This window comes from Somniosus microcephalus, chromosome 1, assembly GCF_052327205.1.
Source record: "Somniosus microcephalus isolate GS21.2 chromosome 1, FLI_Smic_1.0, whole genome shotgun sequence".
Taxonomy (NCBI): Eukaryota; Metazoa; Chordata; class Chondrichthyes; order Squaliformes; family Somniosidae; genus Somniosus; species Somniosus microcephalus.
In genome coordinates, this window is record NC_140987.1 from 321,506,267 (window position 1) to 321,528,808 (window position 22,542).

General features: G+C 52.6%; 1 protein-coding gene across 1 annotated transcript in view; it reads right to left on the reverse strand.

Moving 5' to 3' along the window:
• The window catches only part of btk (Bruton agammaglobulinemia tyrosine kinase), a 407,843-nt gene that overhangs the window by 270,618 nt on the left and 114,683 nt on the right, over positions 1-22,542 (reverse strand). The window contains exons 5-6 of the mRNA XM_085987158.1: positions 11,903-11,987; positions 1,925-2,094 (exon numbers count right to left, since the gene is read on the reverse strand). Coding sequence (XP_085843284.1) covers positions 1,925-2,094; positions 11,903-11,987 — 255 coding nt within the window. The remainder of the gene's footprint in view (positions 1-1,924; positions 2,095-11,902; positions 11,988-22,542) is intronic.

A 22,542-nucleotide genomic window follows, 5' to 3' on the forward strand; every position in this document is an offset into this window, starting at 1 on the left:
AGATTAGTGAAAACAAATGTAGGTCCCTTACAGTCAGAAATGGGAGATTTTATAATGGGGAAATACTTTGGTTCTGTCTTCACGGAAAAGGACACAAATAACTTCCCAGAAATGCGAGGGAACCAAGGGTCTAGTGAGAAGGAGGAATTAAAGGAAATTAGTATTAGTAAAAAAATAGTGCTGGAGAAATTAATGGGACTGAAAGCTGATAAATCCCCAGGGCCTGATAATCTGCATCCCAGAGTACTAAAAGAGGTAGTCATGGAAATAGTGGATGCATTGGTTATCATCTTCCAAAATTCTATAGATTATGGAACAGTTCCTACAGATTGGAGGGTGGCAAATGTAACCCCACTATTTAAAAAAGGAGGGTGAGAGAAAACCGGGAACTACAGACCAGTTAGCCTAACATCAGTAGTAGGGAGAATGCTAGAGTCTATTATAAAGGATGTGATAATAGGACACTTAGAAAATATCAACGTGATTAGACAAAGTCAACATGGATTTATGAAAGGGAAATCGTGTTTGAGAAACCTACTGGAGTTTTTTGAGGATGTAACGGGTAGAATAGATAAGGGAGAACCAGTGGATGTGGTGTATTTGGATTTTCAGAAGGCCTTTGATAAAGTCCCACATAAGAGGTTAGTGTGCAATATTAAAGCACATGGGATTGGAGGTAATATACTGGCATGGATTGAAAATTGGTTAACAGACAGCAAACAGAGAGTAGGAATAAATGGGTCTTTTTCGGGATGCCAGGCGGTGACTAGTGGGGTAGCGTAGGGATCAGTGCTTGGGCCTCAGCTATTCACAATATATATCAATGATTTGCGTGAGGGAACCAAATGTAATATTTCCAAGTTTGTTGATGACACAAAATTAGGTGGGATTGTGAGTTGTGAGGAGGATGCAAAGAGGCTTCAAAGTGATTTAGACAAGTTGAGTGAGTGGGCAAATACATGGCAGATGCAGTATAACGTGGATAAATGTGAAGTTATCCACTTCGGTAGGAAAAACAGAAAGGTAGAGTATTATTTAAATGGTGCTAGATTGGGAAATACTGACCTACAAAGGGACCTGGGTGTCCTTGTACACCAGTCACTGAAAGCAAACATGCAGGTGCAGCAAGCAGTTAGGAAGGCAAATGGTATGTTGGCCTTCATTGCAGGAGGATTTGAGTACAGGAACAAGGATGTCTTACTACAGTTGTACAGGGCCTTGGTGAGACCACACCTGGAGTACTGTGTGCAGTTTTGGTCTCCTTATCTAAGATGGGATATACTTGCCACAGAGGGAGTGCAGTGAAGGTTCACCAGACTGATTCCTGGGATGGCAGGACTGTCGTATGAGGAGAGATTGGGTCAACTAGGCCTGTATTCACTAGCGTTTAGAAGAATGAGAGGGAATCTCATTGAAACGTATAAAATTCTGACAGGCCTGGACAGACTGGATGCACGGAGGATGTTTCCCCTGGCTGGGGGTCTAGAACAAGGAGTCACAGGATACGGGGTAGGCGGAGCAGGTTTGAAGGGCCGAATGGCCTACTCCTGCTCCTATTTTTCTATGTTTCTAAGAAATTTAATTCTCCCAGTAAAAGTTTGAGATAAAACCAAAAGCCAGCACTAAAAAATGTAAAACAGCAGGCGAATAAATAAAAGCTAAAAATTTTCTTTAAGAGCTCCATCTCTTGTGGTCCTCAGACTCACTCCAGTAGGGAGAATGGTGCTCCCAGTGCAGCCCTGGTCTACACAGAAAGTCAGTCACACATGGCTCCACTTTGGCCCAGGTGCTGAGGGTCCGGCCCATGTGGATTTTCCAGTCCTCCAGCGCCTGTTCCCCTCCTGTAGAGATTACACCTTCCAGGAGTTGGGGCTGCACACAGACACAATGCTTGCTGACACTAAGCCCATAATCCCAGATTTACCCGCGAACGTCTCTAGCCTTCCACCAGTGCTGATCCAGGTCGTCTAACACAAAGTATTCTTCATCTTTCTGAAGTGGCAGATCATCGGGATTCATCACCTCGTAATTGTACAGGGCAACCACCACCTTCTTAGTTACTGAGCTAGGCTGGGGAGGTGGGGCCCATTTCATCTGGTTGAATAGAAACAGAATAACCATTACCAAATTACCATTAACTAGTTACTTAACAACCATTAACAAATTAACATCAACTAGTTAGTAAAGAACCATTAGCTAGTTAGTAAACAACCATTGGCTAATTACTATTAACTAGTTAGTAAACAACCACTAACAAATTACCAATAACTAGTTAGTTAACAATGATTAACTAATTACCACTATAGCTAGTAAAGAGCCTTCAACAAATTACCAACACCTAGTTAACAGCAACTAGTTCACTAACAACCATTAACTGTCAATAACTTATTAGTAAAGAACTATTAACTAGTTTATAGTCTCACGCCCACTTCTGGGGAGGGGGATTATAGCTCCGCCCACTCCTGGGGAGGTGGATTATAGCTCCACCCACTCCTTGGGAGGTGGATTATAGCTCCACCCACTCCTTGGGAGGTGGATTATAGCTCCACCCACTCCTTGGGAGGTGGATTATAGCTCCACCCACTCCTTGGGAGGTGGATTATAGCTCCGCCCACTCCTGGGGAGGGGGATTATAGCTCCGCCCACTCCTTGGGAGGTGGATTATAGCTCCACCCACTCCTTGGGAGGTGGATTATAGCTCCGCCCACTCCTGGGGAGGGGGATTATAGCTCCGCCCACTCCTGGGGAGGGGGATTATAGCTCCGCCCACTCCTTGGGAGGTGGATTATAGCTCCGCCCACTCCTGGGGAGGTGGATTATAGCTCCGCCCACTTCTGGGGAGGGGGATTATAGCTCCACCCACTCCTTGGGAGGTGGATTATAGCTCCACCCACTCCTGGGGAGGTGGATTATAGCTCCGCCCACTCCTTGGGAGGTGGATTATAGCTCCGCCCACTCCTGGGGAGGGGGATTGTAGCCCCGCCCACTCCTTGGGAGGTGGATTATAGCTCCGCCCACTCCTTGGGAGGTGGATTATAGCTCCGCCCACTCCTGGGGAGGGGGATTATAGCTCCGCCCACTCCTGGGGAGGGGGATTATAGCTCCGCCCACTCCTTGGGAGGTGGATTATAGCTCCGCCCACTCCTGGGGAGGTGGATTATAGCTCCGCCCACTTCTGGGGAGGGGGATTATAGCTCCACCCACTCCTTGGGAGGTGGATTATAGCTCCACCCACTCCTGGGGAGGTGGATTATAGCTCCGCCCACTCCTTGGGAGGTGGATTATAGCTCCGCCCACTCCTTGGGAGGTGGATTATAGCTTCGCCCACTCCTTGGGAGGTGGATTATAGCTCCGCCCACTCCTGGGGAGGTGGATTATAGCTCCGCCCACTTCTGGGGAGGGGGATTATAGCTCCGCCCACTCCTTGGGAGGTGGATTATAGCTCCACCCACTCCTGGGGAGGTGGATTATAGCTCCGCCCACTCCTTGGGAGGTGGATTATAGCTCCACCCACTCCTGGGGAGGTGGATTATAGCTCCGCCCACTCCTTGGGAGGTGGATTATAGCTCCACCCACTTCTGGGGAGGGGGATTATAGCTCCACCCACTCCTTGGGAGGTGGATTATAGCTCCACCCACTCCTGGGGAGGTGGATTATAGCTCCGCCCAATCCTTGGGAGGTGGATTATAGCTCCGCCCACTCCTTGGGAGGTGGATTATAGCTTCGCCCACTCCTGGGGAGGTGGATTATAGCTCCGCCCACTTCTGGGGAGGGGGATTATAGCTCCGCCCACTCCTGGGGAGGGGGATTATAGCTCCACCCACTCCTTGGGAGGTGGATTATAGCTTCGCCCACTCCTGGGGAGGGGATTATAGCTCCGCCCACTCCTGGGGAGGGGGATTGTAGCCCCGCCCACTCCTGGGGAGGGGGATTGTAGCCCCGCCCACTCCTGGGGAGGGGGATTGTAGCTCCGCCCACTCCTTGGGAGGTGGATTATAGCTCCGCCCACTCCTGGGGAGGGGGATTGTAGCCCCGCCCACTCCTGGGGAGGTGGATTATAGCTCCGCCCACTCCTGGGGAGGGGGATTGTAGCCCCGCCCACTCCTGGGGAGGTGGATTATAGCTCCACCCACTCCTTGGGAGGTGGATTATAGCTCCGCCCACTCCTTGGGAGGTGGATTATAGCTCCGCCCACTCCTGGGGAGGGGGATTATAGCTCCGCCCACTCCTTGGGAGGTGGATTATAGCTCCGCCCACTCCTGGGGAGGGGATTATAGCTCCGCCCACTCCTGGGGAGGTGGATTATAGCTCCGCCCACTCCTTGGGAGGTGGATTATAGCTCCGCCCACTCCTGGGGAGGTGGATTATAGCTCCGCCCACTCCTTGGGAGGTGGATTATAGCTTCGCCCACTCCTGGGGAGGTGGATTATAGCTCCGCCCACTCCTGGGGAGGTGGATTATAGCTCCGCCCACTCCTGGGGAGGTGGATTATAGCTCCGCCCACTCCTGGGGAGGGGATTATAGCTCCGCCCACTCCTGGGGAGGTGGATTATAGCTCCGCCCACTCCTTGGGAGGTGGATTATAGCTCCGCCCACTCCTTGGGAGGTGGATTATAGCTTCGCCCACTCCTTGGGAGGTGGATTATAGCTTCGCCCACTCCTTGGGAGGTGGATTATAGCTCCGCCCACTCCTGGGGAGGGGGATTATAGCTCCGCCCACTCCAGGGGAGGGGGATTATAGCTCCGCCCACTCCTGGGGAGGGGATTACAGCTCCACCCACTCCTTGGGAGGTGGATTATAGCTTCGCCCACTCCTGGGGAGGGGATTATAGCTCCGCCCACTCCTTGGGAGGTGGATTATAGCTCCGCCCACTCCTGGGGAGGGGGATTGTAGCCCCGCCCACTCCTGGGGAGGTGGATTATAGCTCCACCCACTCCTTGGGAGGTGGATTATAGCTTCGCCCACTCCTGGGGAGGGGGATTATAGCTCCGCCCACTCCTGGGGAGGTGGATTATAGCTCCGCCCACTCCTTGGGAGGTGGATTATAGCTCCACCCACTCCTGGGGAGGGGATTATAGCTCCGCCCACTCCTTGGGAGGTGGATTATAGCTCCGCCCACTCCTGGGGAGGGGGATTGTAGCCCCGCCCACTCCTTGGGAGGTGGATTATAGCTCCACCCACTCCTTGGGAGGTGGATTATAGCTTCGCCCACTCCTGGGGAGGGGGATTATAGATCCGCCCACTCCTGGGGAGGTGGATTATAGCTCCGCCCACTCCTTGGGAGGTGGATTATAGCTCCGCCCACTCCTTGGGAGGTGGATTATAGCTCCGCCCACTCCTTGGGAGGTGGATTATAGCTTCGCCCACTCCTTGGGAGGTGGATTATAGCTCCGCCCACTCCTTGGGAGGTGGATTATAGCTCCACCCACTCCTTGGGAGGTGGATTATAGCTCCGCCCACTCCTGGGGAGGTGGATTATAGCCCCGCCCACTCCTTGGGAGGTGGATTATAGCTCCGCCCACTCCTTGGGAGGTGGATTATAGCTCCACCCACTCCTGGGGAGGGGGATTATAGCCCCGCCCACTCCTTGGGAGGTGGATTATAGCTCCGCCCACTCCTTGGGAGGTGGATTATAGCTTCGCCCACTCCTTGGGAGGTGGATTATAGCTCCACCCACTCCTGGGGAGGGGGATTATAGCTCCGCCCACTCCTTGGGAGGGGGATTATAGCTCCGCCCACTCCTGGGGAGGTGGATTATAGCTCCGCCCACTCCTGGGGAGGTGGATTATAGCTCCGCCCACTCCTGGGGAGGTGGATTATAGCTCCGCCCACTCCTTGGGAGGTGGATTATAGCTCCACCCACTCCTGGGGAGGTGGATTATAGCTCCACCCACTCCTGGGGAGGGGATTATAGCCCTGCCCACTCCTGGGGAGGGGGATTATAGCTTCGCCCACTCCTGGGGAGGGGATTATAGCTCCGCCCACTCCTTGGGAGGTGGATTATAGCTCCACCCACTCCTGGGGAGGGGATTATAGCTCCACCCACTCCTGGGGAGGGGATTATAGCTCCACCCACTCCTGGGGAGGTGGATTATAGCTCCACCCACTCCTGGGGAGGGGATTATAGCTTCGCCCACTCCTGGGGAGGGGATTATAGCTTCGCCCACTCCTGGGGAGGGGATTATAGCTCCGCCCACTCCTTGGGAGGTGGATTATAGCTCCACCCACTCCTTGGGAGGTGGATTATAGCTCCGCCCACTCCTGGGGAGGGGGATTATAGCTCCACCCACTCCTGGGAGGGGGATTATAGCTCCGCCCACTCCTTGGGAGGTGGATTATAGCTTCGCCCACTCCTGGGGAGGTGGATTATAGCTCCGCCCACTCCTGGGGAGGTGGATTATAGCTCCGCCCACTCCTGGGGAGGGGATTATAGCTCCGCCCACTCCTGGGGAGGTGGATTATAGCTCCGCCCACTCCTGGGGAGGTGGATTATAGCTCCGCCCACTCCTGGGGAGGTGGATTATAGCTCCGCCCACTCCTGGGGAGGGGATTATAGCTCCGCCCACTCCTGGGGAGGTGGATTATAGCTCCGCCCACTCCTGGGGAGGGGATTATAGCTCCACCCACTCCTGGGGAGGTGGATTATAGCTCCGCCCACTCCTGGGGAGGGGGATTATAGCTCCACCCACTCCTGGGGAGGTGGATTATAGCTCCACCCACTCCAGGGGAGGGGGATTATAGCTCCGCCCACTCCTGGGGAGGGGATTATAGCTCCGCCCACTTCTTGGGAGGTGGATTATAGCTCCGCCCACTCCTGGGGAGGTGGATTATAGCTCCGCCCACTCCTTGGGAGGTGGATTATAGCTCCGCCCACTCCTGGGGAGGTGGATTATAGCTCCGCCCACTCCTTGGGAGGTGGATTGAGAGAGCCCACTCCTGGGGAGGTGGATTATAGCTCCGCCCACTCCTGGGGAGGTGGATTATAGCTCCGCCCACTCCTGGGGAGGTGGATTATAGCTCCGCCCACTCCTGGGGAGGGGATTATAGCTCCGCCCACTCCTTGGGAGGTGGATTATAGCTCCGCCCACTCCTTGGGAGGTGGATTATAGCTCCGCCCACTCCTGGGGAGGGGGATTATAGCTCCGCCCACTCCTTGGGAGGTAGATTATAGCTCCGCCCACTCCCGGGGAGGGGGATTGTAGCTCCACCCACTCCAGGGGAGGGGGATTATAGCTCCACCCACTCCAGGGGAGGGGGATTATAGCTCCGCCCACTCCTTGGGAGGTGGATTATAGCTCCACCCACTCCTGGGGAGGGGGATTATAGCTCCGCCCACTCCTGGGGAGGGGATTATAGCTCCACCCACTCCCGGGGAGGGGGATTGTAGCCCCGCCCACTCCTGGGGAGGGGGATTATAGCTCCACCCACTCCAGGGGAGGGGGGATTATAGCTCCGCCCACTCCTGGGGAGGGGATTATAGCTCCGCCCACTCCTTGGGAGGTGGATTATAGCTCCACCCACTCCTGGGGAGGGGGATTATAGCTCCACCCACTCCTTTGGAGGGGGATTATAGCTCCACCCACTCCTGGGGAGGGGGATTATAGCTCCACCCACTCCTTTGGAGGGGGATTATAGCTCCACCCACTCCTGGGGAGGGGGTTATAGCTCCACCCACTCCTGGGGAGGGGGATTATAGCGCCACCCACTCCTGGGGAGGGGGATTATAGCTCCACCCACTCCTGGGGAGGGGGATTATAGCTCCACCCACTCCTGGGGAGGGGGTTATAGCTCCACCACTCCTGGGGAGGGGGATTATAGCTCCGCCCACTCCCGGGGAGGGGGATTGTAGCCCCGCCCACTCCTGGGGAGGGGGATTATAGCTCCACCCACTCCAGGGGAGGGGGATTATAGCTCCGCCCACTCCTGGGGAGGTGGATTATAGCTCCGCCCACTCCTTGGGAGGTGGATTATAGCTCCGCCCACTCCAGGGGAGTGGGATTATAGCTCCGCCCACTCCTGGGGAGGTGGATTATAGCTCCGCCCACTCCTGGGGAGGTGGATTATAGCTCCGCCCACTCCTTGGGAGGTGGATTATAGCTCCGCCCACTCCTTGGGAGGTGGATTATAGCTCCGCCCACTCCTGGGGAGGGGATTATAGTCACGCCCACTCCTGGGGAGGGGATTATAGCTCCGCCCACTCCTGGGGAGGGGGATTATAGCCCCGCCCACTTCTGGGGTGGGGGATTATAGCCCCGCCCACTCCGGGGGAGGGGGATTATAGCTCTGCCCTGTCCTAGGGAGGGGGATTAAAACTCCGCACACTCTTGGGGAGGGGGATTATAGCTCCGCCCACTCTTCGGGAGGGGGATTATAGCCACGCCCACTCCTGGGGTGGGGGGTTATCGCTCCACCCACTCCGCTGGAGGGGGATTATAGCCCTGCCCACTCCTGGGGAGGGGGTTATAGCTCCGCCCACCCCAGGGGAGGGAGATTATAGCCCCACCCACTCCTGGGGAGGGGGATAATAGCTCCGCCCACTCCTGGGGAGGGGGATTATAGCTCTGCCCACTCCTGGGGAGGGGGATTATAGCCCTGCCCACTCCTGGGGAGGGAGATTATAGCTCCGCCCACTCCTGGGGAGGGGGATTATAGCTCCGCCCACTCCTGAGGAGAGGGATTAAAGCCTTGCCCACTCCTGTGGAGGGGAATTATAGCCCCGACCACTCCTGTGGAGGGGGGTTATAGCTCCGCCCACTCCTGTGGAGGGGGATTATAGCTCCGCCCACTCCTGGGGAGGGGGATTATATCTCCGCCCACTCCTGGGGAGGGGGATTATAGCTCCGCCCACTCCTGGGGAGGGGGATTATAGCTCCGCCCACTCCTGGGGAGCGGTTTATAGCCCCGCCCACTCCTGGGGAGGGGTTTATAGCCCCGCCCACCCCTGGGGAGGGGATTATAGCCCCGCCCACTCCTGGGAGGTGGGATTACAGCCCCGCCCACTCCCAGGGAGGGGGATTATAGCTCCGCCCACTCCTGGGGAGTGGCTTATAGCTCCGCCCACTCCTGGGGAGGGGGATTATAGCTCCGCCCCACTCCTGCAGAGGGGGAGGGGGAGTTAGGGTACATGAGACTAGGTCCGAACGTTACTTTGTGGGAAGAGAGGGAGAGATGGGAGGTGATGAGCTGTTCCATCCAATGTATCACTGTTATTGATTATTATTATAATTAAGATCCTGCAAACCCATTAGCAGGATAGGCACACCAACGTCAGTGTTCTTGCTCAGGCCAACATCCCCAGCATCGAAGCTTTGACCACGCTCGATCAGCTCTGATGGCCGATGCAAGATACGAGACTCCCAGAACAAGCGCTCTACTCGGAGCTCCGACAGGGCAAGAGAGCACAAGCTGGGCAGAGGATACGCTTCAAGGGCACCCTCAAAGCCTCCTTGAAAAAGTGCAACATCCCCACCGACACCTGGGAATGCCTGGCCCAAGACCGCACAAAGTGGAGGAGAAGCATCAGGGAAGGCGCCGAACACCTTGAGTCTCTTCGCCGGGAGCAAGAAGAAGCCACGCGCAAACAGCGGAAGGAGCGCACATCAACCCAAGCACCCCACCCACCCGCCCCTTCAACCACCGTCTGCCCCGCCTGTGACCGAGACTGTAGGTCCCGCATTGGACTCATCAGTCTCATTGGAACTAGATGTAATATCTCCAAATTTGCAGATTTCCAAAAGCTGGGTGGGCGTGTGTACTGTGAGGAGGATGCCGAGAAACTACAGGATGATTTGGACAGGTTGGGTGATTGGGCAGAAGCTTGGCAGATGCAATATAACGTGGATAAATGTTTGGTGTCAAAACAGGAAGGCAGATTATTATCTGAATGGCAATAGATTGGGAGAAGGGGAAGTGCAACGAGACCTGGGTGTCCTTGTGCACCAGTCGCTGAAGGTAAGCATGCAGGTGCAGCAGGCAGTTAAGAAGGCAAATGGTATGTTGGCCTTCATAGCGAGAGGGTTTGAGTACAAGAACAAGGATGTCTTGCTGCAGTTGTACAGGGCCTTGGTGAGACCACATCTTGAGTATTGTGTGCAGTTTTGGTCGCCTTATCTGAGGAAGGATATTCTTGCCATGGAAGGAGTTCAGAGAAGATTCACCAGGCTGATACCTGGGATGGCAGGAATGACGTATGAGGAGAGAGTGGGTCGATTGGGCTTGTACTCGCTGGAGTTTAGAAGAATGAGAGGGGGATCTCACTGAAACTTATAAAATTCTGGCAGGACTAGACAGACTAGATGCAGGGAGGATGTTCCCAGTGGTCGGGGAATCCAGAACCAGGGGTCATAGTCTAAGGATAAGGGGTAGGCCTTTTAGGACAGAAATGAAGAGGAATTTCTTCACCCAGAGAGTGGTGAACCTGTGGAATTCTCTACCACAGAAGGCAGTAGAGGCCAATTCATTAAATATATTCAAGAAGGAGTTGGATATATTTCTTCAGGCTAAAGGGATCAAGGGGTATAGGGAGAAAGCAGGGACCGGGTACTGAACTTGGATGATCAGCCATGATCGCATTGAATGGTGGAGCAGGCTCGAGGGGCCAAATGGCCTACTCCTGCTCCTATCTTCTATGTTTCTATGATTCTATCAGTCACCTGAGAACTCAATTTTAATGTGGAAGCAAGTCATCCTCGGTTCCGAGGGACTGCCTAAGAGAGAAGAGAAGAGAGATTATTAAAGACATTGGGCTCGAATACCCGTCTTGGTTTGTGTCTGCTCGCAGGGTCAGGGCTCGAAATACAAAAAGTGGTCCTTCTACAGTGTGGAGGCATCACCCACTGAAGATCCAGGAACACTGGTGGGAGGCGGTAAGTCTGGTGGGGGCTGGATTCCCGCCCCCACCCCACCGTCCCCACCCACCACCCCCCAGCCCCACCCACCCTGGCCTCCCCCAGGCATCGAAGATCAGGTTGGTTGCCCCACGGCCACTTCATAAAGCGTACCATTTCAGCCCCGCACCCCCCCACCCCGGCGCCCCCTGCCTCCCCCAGCATCCCCCCCCGCGTCCCCCCCCGCCCCTCACGCCTCCCCCAGCCCCCCGCACCCCCTGCATCCCCCCCGCCCCTCCCGCGCCCCACGCCTCCCCAGCCCCCCCGCATCCCACCCGCGTCCCCCCGCCCTTCCCGTGCCCCCTGCCACCCCCAGCCCCCCCGCATCCCCCGCCCCCCCACATCCCACAGCCCCCACTGCACCCCCCCCCGCCACCCCACCTCCCCCGCATCCCCCGCTCCCCCCGCCATCCCCGCCTCCCACAGTCCCCCTACACCCCCCCCGCCCCTCCGGTGTCCCCCACCTCCCCCGCCCCCCCCGCCTTCCACAGTCCCCCCAGCATCCCCCCGCCCCTCCCACCTCCCACAGCCCCCCGCATCCCCCCGCCCCTCCCGCGCCCCTGCCTCCCACAGCCCCTCTGCATCCCCCCGCCCCTCCCGCGCCCCCACCTCCCCCGCCACCCCACCTCCACAGCCCCCCCCGCGCGCCCCCGCGGCATTCCCCCGCCCCTCCCACGCCCCCTGCATCCCCGTCCCTCCCGTGCCTCCCACCTCCCCCGCCCCCCACATCCCCCCGCCTCCCCAGCCACCCCCCACCTCCCCCAGCCACCCCCCACCTCCCCCAGCCACCCCCCCCGCGCCCCCCACCTCCCCCGTCTCCCCGCATCCCCCTGCACCTCCCGCCTCCCCCAGCCCCTCCCGCATACCCCCCTGCCCCTCCCGTGCCCCCCCCCCGCATCTCCCCCGCCCCTCCCGCCGCCCCCGCATTCCCCCCGCCCCTCCTGCCTTCCCCAGCGCATCCGCCCCCCCCACATAATGAGGAAGCTGCAACATGTGGTGGTGCCAGGGCACTTGCCTGTTGCTGTTCTTCGACTGGAGTTGGAGGAAGGGGTTTCCTGGATTTACGCCGGGAATTCCCTGATGAAGGAACTGCAATCAAAATATTTTGAAATTATTTCTTCACACATTGCTTTTCCTGAAATTCTTGTTCAGTTCCAACATATGCACAGGGTAATTCATCTTGTAAAGTACAAGTGATAGCTTGGCTCAGTTGGGCAGACTCTCACTCTCTGAATCTAAAGGTGGTAGGTTCAAGCTGTACTCCGAGACTCGAGCACCTATCTGTGTATTACTGAGGGAGTGCTGCACTGTCAGGCAAGGAATAAAACTGAGGCCCCATCTCCCTGTTCTGGTGGTTAACGTAGGAATTGCTAGATGGAAAAAGGCTGAGGTCCACCTCGTCCACCTTCTACCACCCTGGTAGTCCAATGATACACTGCTGTTGTTTGGATGAGACATTAAACCAATGTCAGCTGTGGCTCAGTGGGTAGCACACTCACCTCTGCGTCAGAAGGTTGTAAGTTCAAGTTCCACCCAAGGGACTTGAGCACCTAAATCTAGGCTGACACTCTGAGGGAGTGCTGCACTGTCGGAGGTGCTGTCTTTCGGATGAGACATTAAACCGAGGCCCCGTCTGCTCTCTCAGGTGGACGTAAAAGATCCCATGGCACTATTATGAAGAAGAGGAGGGGAGATATCCTTGGTTTCCTAGCCAATATTTATCCCTCAACCAACATAACAAAAACAGATTATCTGGTCATTATGGGAGCTTGCTGTGTGCAAATTGGCTGCCGCGTTTCCCACATTACAACAGTGACAGTACTTCATTGACGATAAAGCGCTTTGAGACATCCAGTGGTCGTGAAAGGCGCTATATAAATGCAAGTCTTTCTTTTTCCTTTCAAGGCCCCGTCTGCCCTCTCAGGTGGGTGTAAAAGATTCCAAGGCACTATTTGAAGAAGAGCAGGGGAGTTCTCCCCGGTGTCCTGGCCAATAGATATTCCTCAACCAACATCACTAAAACAGATTATCCAGTCATTGTCACATTGCTGTTTGTGGGAGCTTGCTGTGCACAAATTGGCTGCCGCATTTCCTACATTACAACAGTGACTACACTTCAAAATTACTTCATTGGCTGTAAGCACTTTGGGACGTCCCGAGGTCATGAAGGGTGCTACAGAAATGCAAGTTCTTTCTTGGTCGGTGTCCAGGATACCGGGGATAACTCCCCGGCTCTTCTTCAAAGAGTGTCATGGGATTTTATACATCCACCTGACAGAGCAGATAGCGCCTCAGTTTAACGTCTCATCCAAAAGTCAGCACCTCCGGCAGTGCAGCGCTCCCTCAGTACTGCACTGGAGTGTCAGCCTGGATTTTGTGCTCAAACCACTGGAGTGAAACTTGAACCCACGACCTGCTACCACTGAACCAAGGCTGATAGGAGGAATGTTGTACCCTCCCGAGGGTGAGCCACCGCATTCCTACCCGGGTCTGAGTGCCATCTACCATTTTCTGGCAAGGATCCCATCCCTAAACGCCCCCCCAACCCCACCCCCACCAACCTGCAGAGAGTTGGAATTAACGGGTCTTTTTCCGAGTGGCAGGCAGTGACTAGTGGGGTACCGCAGGGATCGGTCCTTGGACCCCAGCTATTCACAATATACATTAACTAGCTGAAGTGCCCGGCGGTGCCAAGGGATTTTTGAGGGCATGTTGGTGTTGGAAGAGAGAGAGAGACTGGGGGGAAGAGAGAGAGAGACTAGGGGGAAGAGAGAGCGCGACTGGGGGGAAGAGAGAGCACGACTGGGGGGAAGAGAGAGAGTGACGGGGGGAAGAGAGAGAGCGACTGGGGGGAAGACAGAGAGCGACTGGCGGGAAGACAGAGAGCAACTGGGGGGAAGAGAGAGAACGACTGGGGGGGAAGAGAGAGAGCGACTGGGGGGAAGAGAGAGCGCGACTGGGGGGACGAGAGAGCGCGACTGGGGGGAAGGGGGGGAAGGTGTGGGGGGGGAAAGGGGAGGAGGGAAGAGGAGGAGGAGGGGGGAGGAAGGGGGGAGGGGGGAGCGGGGGAGGGCAGGGGGGGAGGTGGGGGAGGGGGAGGAGGGGAGGGGGAGGGGGAGGAGGGGAGGGGGAGAGGGGGGGAGGGGAGGGGGAGAGGGAGGGGAGGAGGAGAGGGGGAGGGGGGGGAGGGGGAGAGGGGGAGGGGGAGAGGAGGGGAGGGGTGGGGGAGGTGGGGGAAGGAGGGGGGAGAAAGGGAGGGGGAGAGGAGGGGAGGGGTGGGGGAGGTGGGGGAAGGAGGGGGGGGAGAAAGGGAGGGGGGGAGCCAGCAGACCCTCTCCCCTCTGCCGGCGATGGCTCCGCTGAGCTCCGTGCCGCCCCACGCACTGACATGCCGAGCGCAGCGACCCGGTCAGCCCGAGCCCCACCCTCCTGAGGCCGGGCCTGAGGCGGCTTGAGACGGCCGATTGCGGCTGGCTGGGCCCGGTTGCCTTGGTAACCCTCCTCCCCTCTCCGCCTCCCGATCTCCGGGACCGGGCCTGAGCGGCTTGAGACGGCCGATTGCGGCTGGCGAGCCCGGTTGCCGGGGTAACCCTCTCCGCTCCCCCTCCCCTCCCGAGCCCCGCCCCCCCCCCGCTAACCTGCTCACTTCCCTCTGGCCGCGCTCTGTGTGGAGGTGCGCGTGCGCCGTGCAGCGCAAGCGCGAGGAGCTTGCCGTGAGCCCAGCCAGCCTTTACCAAGATGGCTGGCCGCTGGTTTGGAATCGGGCCAAGCGGGGGGGTGGGGGGTGAGGGGTGGGAGGAGCTTGCCACAAAACAATTGCCTAGGGTCCAGCATGTCTGGCAACAGACGCCCAGGCTTCGAGGCCTACCTGCAAAAACGGGGAAAGGTAGGAAAATTAATGAGATTAGATAAAAGATTTAGAAAGTAATTAACTTCTTTTAAAAACAATATGTGTTTTAATAGCAACTTTTTTTTTAAAGACGCAGAAAGTGGGAAAAAGAAATGAAAAGTTTGGAATCAAGATGGCGGCAACTCACCTTGGTTCAGAACGATAAGGCCCGCCCACACACACACCGATTGGTCGACCGTCAGGTCACCGAAGCATAGGATTGGTCAATCGTCCCGTCAATTGACTCTAGGAGGGCCCGCCCACACGCACCAGGAACCCGTACCCGCCACGCAGCGATTGGTCGACCATCGGGTCGCTCGACCGTATGATTGGTCGACCTCGACGTCACTCAATGCTAATGAGCAGATAATGAGCGGAATTTTGAACGTTTTTTGGATGCCGCGGGCACAATTTTTGTCTCACCGAAAAGTAAATACACTTACAACCGTTCTGGAACCGTAAGCTTTCTTTTGATGTAACACACGTGTAGGTACGCTCTATAACTTTTGATTGTATAGCCGGACAGAGAGACAGAACGACAGACAGAGAGACATACCGTTTTATATATATACTAGCTGGGGGTGCCCGGCGGTGCCGAGGCTTTTTTGAGGGCATGTCGCTGTTGGAAGAGAGAGAGGGAGCGACTGGGGGGAAGAGAGAGAGGGAAGGAGAGAGAGAGAGAGGGAAGGAGAGAGAGGGAAGGAGAGAGAGGGAAGGAGAGAGAGAGAGGGAAGGAGAGAGAGAGAGGGAAGGAGAGAGAGAGAGGGAGAGAGAGAGGGAAGGAGAGAGAGAGAGAGGGAGAGGGAAGGAGAGAGAGATCTCCACACTACTGCCCAGAAAGGACACCCCAGCCTATATAATCCACAACACCAACAGGGAGATCGACACGAGATGTTCTGTCTTCCCCAACGTCTCCCTGGCCCATCATCCAAACATCAACACAAGGGACCTCTATGACGAAATACATCTACTCAAACAGCGGATGTGGGTCTTCGCAAGAAACCTCATAAACACTGCCAAAAGACGCAGCCCTCCCACCCCCTCTACCATTGGGAGCCCAAACCCAAACAGGACCACCAATGTCCCCCACCCCCCTATACAAAACCAACAACAGAACCGTGCTTTTATACCTGACCCAAGACCCCCCTCTAGACCACAGACTGTAGACCAAGAACTGAGAAAGATCATGACGATGATGAACAGCCTGATAGAAAGCCGGAGAGGAATGCACTAAATTATTAATATTGTTATTTATCATTATCATTATTGTTATCTTATCAGTATTATTACTATTATTAGATAGCTATATGTGCATGCCTCATGAAATTTATACTAAATCATCATTTAGCATTATAGAAAATAGTGTTTCCACACTCATCCCACAAAATAGGTCCATTTTATTTCGTTTTTTTGAACTATATAAATGCGTTCTTTCCACATAAGCTGCTGGAATATCCAGGGCCTCCGCTCCTCAACTTTTGGGATGAAGAGTACAGACCCTGAATTCCTAAAAGCTATAAAAGACATTGATATAATTGTGTTAACAGAAACATGGTGCCAAAAGGACGTGCCGACCCACTGTCCTCCAATGTACCATGAAATCATTGTGCCCTCAGTAAAGAACACTAAAACACGAAAGGGCAGAACCTCCGGGGGAATATTGGTGTGGTATAAGGGAGAACTGGACAAACACATCTCACCGGTAAAACAGGGAAAATCACACGTATGGCTAAAACTAGATAAAAATATAGGAATAGCAAAAAAAGATGTTTACTTATGTGCGATCTACATACCTCCAATAGAATCGCCATATTTCGAAGAGGAGTTATTTGATACTCTCCACATGGAAATCAGCCATTTCCAGGCCCAAGGAAAGGTGATAATATGTGGGGACCTAAATGCAAGGACCGGTTGTGAACCTGACTTCATAGACCCACAGGGAAACAACCATGTGTTTGGCCAGACCCCTTTAGATGTCACACCAGCCATCGCAAATCGGAACAACCTTGATCATGAAATAAATAAAAGCGGTAGGGAGGTAGTGCAACTCTGCCGAGCCTTAGGCCTGTACATAGTTAACGGTAGGTTCAGAGGGGACTCCCTAGGGAGACTCACATACTCCTCAACTCTTGGGTCTAGTGTGGTGGACTATACAATCACTGACCTGGACCCCTGCGATATCAACTCATTCACTGTCAGGCAGCAATCCCCCCTCTCAGACCATAACCAAATAAATATGTACCTTAAACTTTCTGCCCAAACTACAGACACAAAAAAGGAACCCAGTAAGCTCCATAAAATAAACCAGACATACAGATGGGCCCCAGACAGTGGAGAAAAATTCATCACAGCACTAAAGTCACCTGATCTCACAAGTAAAATATCAAAATTTAAAGAAAACCCATACGAGATCACCAGAGATGGTGTAAACATGGCCATAGAGGATATAAATATGATCTTCCATGAGGCAGCTGTAAAAGCCGACCTTGTGAAACAGAAGAGGAAGCGTCACAAAAGACAAAATGAAAATAAGAAATGGTTTGACCACGAATGCAAAAATGCCAGAAAAGACCTGAGAAAAATATCAAACCAAAAGCATCGCCAACCAAACAATCCGGACCTACGTACTAGATACAATGAAACCCTCAAAAGATATAAACACACCATTAGGAACAAAACACAAAACTATACCCACAAAATACTCGAAGAAATTGAAACTCCACCAATCCAAAACAATTCTGGGAAATGTGGAATAACCTGAGTACAACACAATTGCAAGCATTACCAATCCAAGATGGCGACATCTGGAGAACACATTTTGAAAACCTCTACAAAGACATCCCAATAAACGAAACAAACCCAAGTCAACATCAGGTCACAGAAAAACTCCACACATTAGAAGCAACAATTAAAGACAACCAAAACCCTCTAGACTCCCCAATCACATGGAAAGAACTGGCCACAAAAACAAAATCTCTCCACCTAAAGAAAGCCTGTGGCCCAGACAACATCAAAAATGAAATGCTCAAGTTCAGCAATATGGAGATGCAGGTTGCGGTACTCAAATTATTCAACATCATATTACGTTCAGGCTGTTTTTCCCGATATCTGGTGCCAAGGACTAATCTCCCCCATATATAAAAGTGGAAACAAATCAGACCCAAATAACTACCGCGGCATCTGTGTCAACAGTTGTCTAGGGAAGTTATTCTGCAGTATTCTAAATAGTAGATTACTTGATTTTCTTAACAAACATAATATCCTCAGAAAAAACCAAATAGGCTTTCTTCCAAAACACCGCACCGCCCGACCATATCTATACCCTTCACACCCTCATTGAAAAACATATACACCAAACAAAAAATGGGAAAATATTCGCCTGTTTCATCGACTTCAAGAAAGCCTTTGACTCTATATGGCACGAAGGGCTCTATTATAAACTTCTTCAGTGTGGAATAGGGGGCAAAGTCTATGACCTTATTAAATCAATGTATCTGAAAAACAAATGCGGGGTCAAAATTGGAGACAAACGCACCGATTTCTTCACCCAGAGAAGAGGCGTCCGGCAGGGCTGCAATTTGAGCCCGACCCTGTTCAACATATACATAAATGAATTAGCAGACATGCTGGAGCAAAGCGAGTCACCAGGTCTCCGTCTCCTGGATGGAGAAGTGAAATCCCTGTTCTATGCGGACGACCTGGTTCTGCTGTCTCCCACAGAACAGGGATTACAGCAACAACTAGACCTACTCGACAAATACTGCCAAAATTGGGCTCTAACAGTAAATCTAAAAAAAAACCAACATCATGATTTTTCAAAAAAGGCCCAGATGTCAGGAAAACAAATACCAGTTTACCCTCAGTGATACCACTATAGGACACACTATGAGCTACACCTACCTTGGTCTAACTATTACAGCATCAGGGAGCTTCAACATAGCAGTGAATGCACTAAATGAAAAAGCCCGAAGAGCCCTATATGCAATAAAAAGAAAATTCTACAACATCCAAATCCCAATCAAAATCTGGCTCAAAATATTTGACAGCATAATCCTGCCCATTGCACTGTACGGTAGTGAAGTATGGGGCCCGCTAAATCACCAAAGCTACACTAAATGGGAAAAACACACAATAGAAGCCCTACATGCAGAATTCTGCCGAAGCATCCTTCGCATCCAAAGAAAAACGCCAACAAATGCATGCAGAGCCGAACTAGGCAGATACCCACTGATAATAAACATCCAAAAGCGAGCACTAAACTTCCTAAATCACCTCAAATCTAGCTCCCCAGACACCCTTCATTTCAAAGCCTTTCAGACCCAAGAGCTAAACCCAGAAAAGAGTCCCCTGAGTCAGCTGCTACTGAAACTAAGTACTCAGCCGGGCCCTGACCAGCCCCAGACCAACACAGCCGTCCAAACACCAATCCGAGTGAACCAAATCATTAAACAATGCAAAGAAACCTACCTGGAACATTGGAACAAAATAACCGAAAGCCAAAGCAGATTAGAATGTTACCGGGCCCTAAAAAGAGAATATAAACTGGCAGACTACCTCACGACCATCAGAGACACAAAACAGAGACAGACCCTCACCAGGTACAGACTAAGCGACCACCAACTGGAAATTGAAAAAGGCAGATACAAGAAATCCTGGCAGCCTAGAGAGAATAGAATATGCGATCAATGTCTGGCCGGCGAGGTTGAAACAGAAATGCATTTCCTCCTAAAATGCGAAAAATTCAACACATCAAGAAACATATTATTCAACAAGCTAAGCCAAACAACCCCAGATTTCAAGGAATTGGATGACCTGTCAAAATTGAGATTAGTCCTGGGAGAAGGAGACAGACCATACCTTGGGGCCAAATATGTAACAACATGTCACAACCTGAGGACTGTTTAAAATTAAGACTGTTTAAAATTAATATTGAACGTACCAAATGAAGTACAAAGACTGTTTAAAATTAATATTGTTTAAAAGTAATATTGTATGTACCCAACAAATGTCAAATCGATTGACACCTACAGAATGTTGGAAAACTGTACCTTTTTGCTATGTAAGCTTTGGCAATATCGTTCTCTGTAAACTTTCATGCCAATAAAGCATTTGAATTGGAATTGGAATTGGAGAGACTGGGAATGTGAGAGAGAGAGAGACTGGGAGTGGGAGTGAGAGAGAGAGAGAGAGAGACTGGGAGTGAGAGAGAGAGAGAGATAGTGGGAGTGTGTGAGAGAGAGAGAGAGAGAGAGTGGGAGTGTGTGAGAGAGAGAGACTGGGAGTGTGAGAGAGAGAGAGAGACTGGGAGTGTGTGTGAGAGAGTGAGACTGGGAGTGTGAGAGAGAGAGACAGGGAGTGAGTGAGAGAGAGAGTGGGGGTGTGAGAGAGAGGGAGAATGTGAGAGAGAGAGAGAGAGAGACTGGGAGTGTGAGAGAGAGAGAGAGAGTGAGTGAGAGAGACTGGGAGTGTGTGAGAGAGAGAGAGAGACTGGGAGTGTGTGAGAGAGAGAGAGACTGGGAGTGTGTGAGAGAGAGAGAGAGACTGGAAGTGTGAGAGAGAGAGAGACTGGGAGCGTGAGAGAGAGAGACTGGGAGTGAGAGAGAGAGAGAGAGAGAGAGTGGGAGAGAGAGAGAGAGAGAGAGAGAGAGAGAGTGGAGTGAGAGAGAGAGAGAGAGAGAGTGTGTGAGAGAGAGAGAGAGAGAGTGGGAGTTTGGGAGAGAGAGAGACTGGGAGTGAGAGAGAGAGAGAGAGAGTGGGAGAGAGGGAGAGAGAGAGAGTGGGAGTGTGAGAGAGAGAGAGAGAGTGGGAGTGTGAGAGAGAGAGAGAGTGGGAGAGAGAGAGAGTGGGAGTGTGTGTGAGAGAGAGTGGGAGTGTGTGAGAGAGAGAGAGAGAGTGGGAGTGTGTGTGAGAGGGAGAGAGACTGGGAGTTTGTGAGAGAGAGAGAGAGAGTGGGAGTGTGTGAGAGAGAGAGAGAGAGTGGGAGTGTATGAGAGAGAGAGAGAGAGACTGGGAGTGTGTGAGAGAGAGACTGGGAGTACGAGAGAGAGAGACTGGGAGTGTGAGAGAGAGAGAGAGTGGGAGTGTGTGAGAGAGAGAGAGAGAGAGAGAGAGTGGGGGTGTGAGAGAGAGAGAGAGTGGGAGTGTGAGAGAGAGAGAGAGAGACTGGGAGTGAGAGAGAGACTGGGAGTGAGAGAGAGAGTGTGAGAGAGAGAGAGAGAGACTGGGAGTGTGAGAGAGAGAGAGAGAGTGAGTGAGAGAGAGAGAGAGAGAGAGTGAGAGAGAGAGAGAGAGACTGGGAGTGTGTGACAGAGAGAGAATGGGAGTGTGTGTGCGAGAGAGAGAGAGACTGGGAGTGCGAGTGAGAGAGACTGGGAGTGTGAGAGAGAGAGAGAGTGGGAGTGTGTGAGAGAGAGAGAGAGAGTGGGAGTGTGTGAGAGAGAGCGACTGGGAGTGTGAGAGAGAGAGAGAGACTGGGAGTGTGAGAGAGAGAGAGTGGGAGTGTGAGAGAGAGAGAGACTGGCAGTGTGAGGGAGAGAGACTGGGAGTGTGAGAGAGAGAGACTGGGAGTGAGAGAGAGACTGGGAGTGAGTGAGAGAGAGAGAGAGAGAGTGGGAGTTTGGGAGAGAGAGAGACTGGGAGTGTGGTGGACTATACAATCACTGACCTGGACCCCTGCGATATCAACTCATTCACTGTCAGGCAGCAATCCCCCCTCTCAGACCATAACCAAATAAATATGTACCTTAAACTTTCTGCCCAAACTACAGACACAAAAAAGGAACCCAGTAAGCTCCATAAAATAAACCAGACATACAGATGGGCCCCAGACAGTGGAGAAAAATTCATCACAGCACTAAAGTCACCTGATCTCACAAGTAAAATATCAAAATTTAAAGAAAACCCATACGAGATCACCAGAGATGGTGTAAACATGGCCATAGAGGATATAAATATGATCTTCCATGAGGCAGCTGTAAAAGCCGACCTTGTGAAACAGAAGAGGAAGCGTCACAAAAGACAAAATGAAAATAAGAAATGGTTTGACCACGAATGCAAAAATGCCAGAAAAGACCTGAGAAAAATATCAAACCAAAAGCATCGCCAACCAAACAATCCGGACCTACGTACTAGATACAATGAAACCCTCAAAAGATATAAACACACCATTAGGAACAAAACACAAAACTATACCCACAAAATACTCGAAGAAATTGAAAACTCCACCAATCCAAAACAATTCTGGGAAATGTGGAATAACCTGAGTACAACACAATTGCAAGCATTACCAATCCAAGATGGCGACATCTGGAGAACACATTTTGAAAACCTCTACAAAGACATCCCAATAAACGAAACAAACCCAAGTCAACATCAGGTCACAGAAAAACTCCACACATTAGAAGCAACAATTAAAGACAACCAAAACCCTCTAGACTCCCCAATCACATGGAAAGAACTGGCCACAAAAACAAAATCTCTCCACCTAAAGAAAGCCTGTGGCCCAGACAACATCAAAAATGAAATGCTCAAGTTCAGCAATATGGAGATGCAGGGTGCGGTACTCAAATTATTCAACATCATATTACGTTCAGGCTGTTTTCCCGATATCTGGTGCCAAGGACTAATCTCCCCCATATATAAAAGTGGAAACAAATCAGACCCAAATAACTACCGCGGCATCTGTGTCAACAGTTGTCTAGGGAAGTTATTCTGCAGTATGCTAAATAGTAGATTACTTGATTTTCTTAACAAACATAATATCCTCA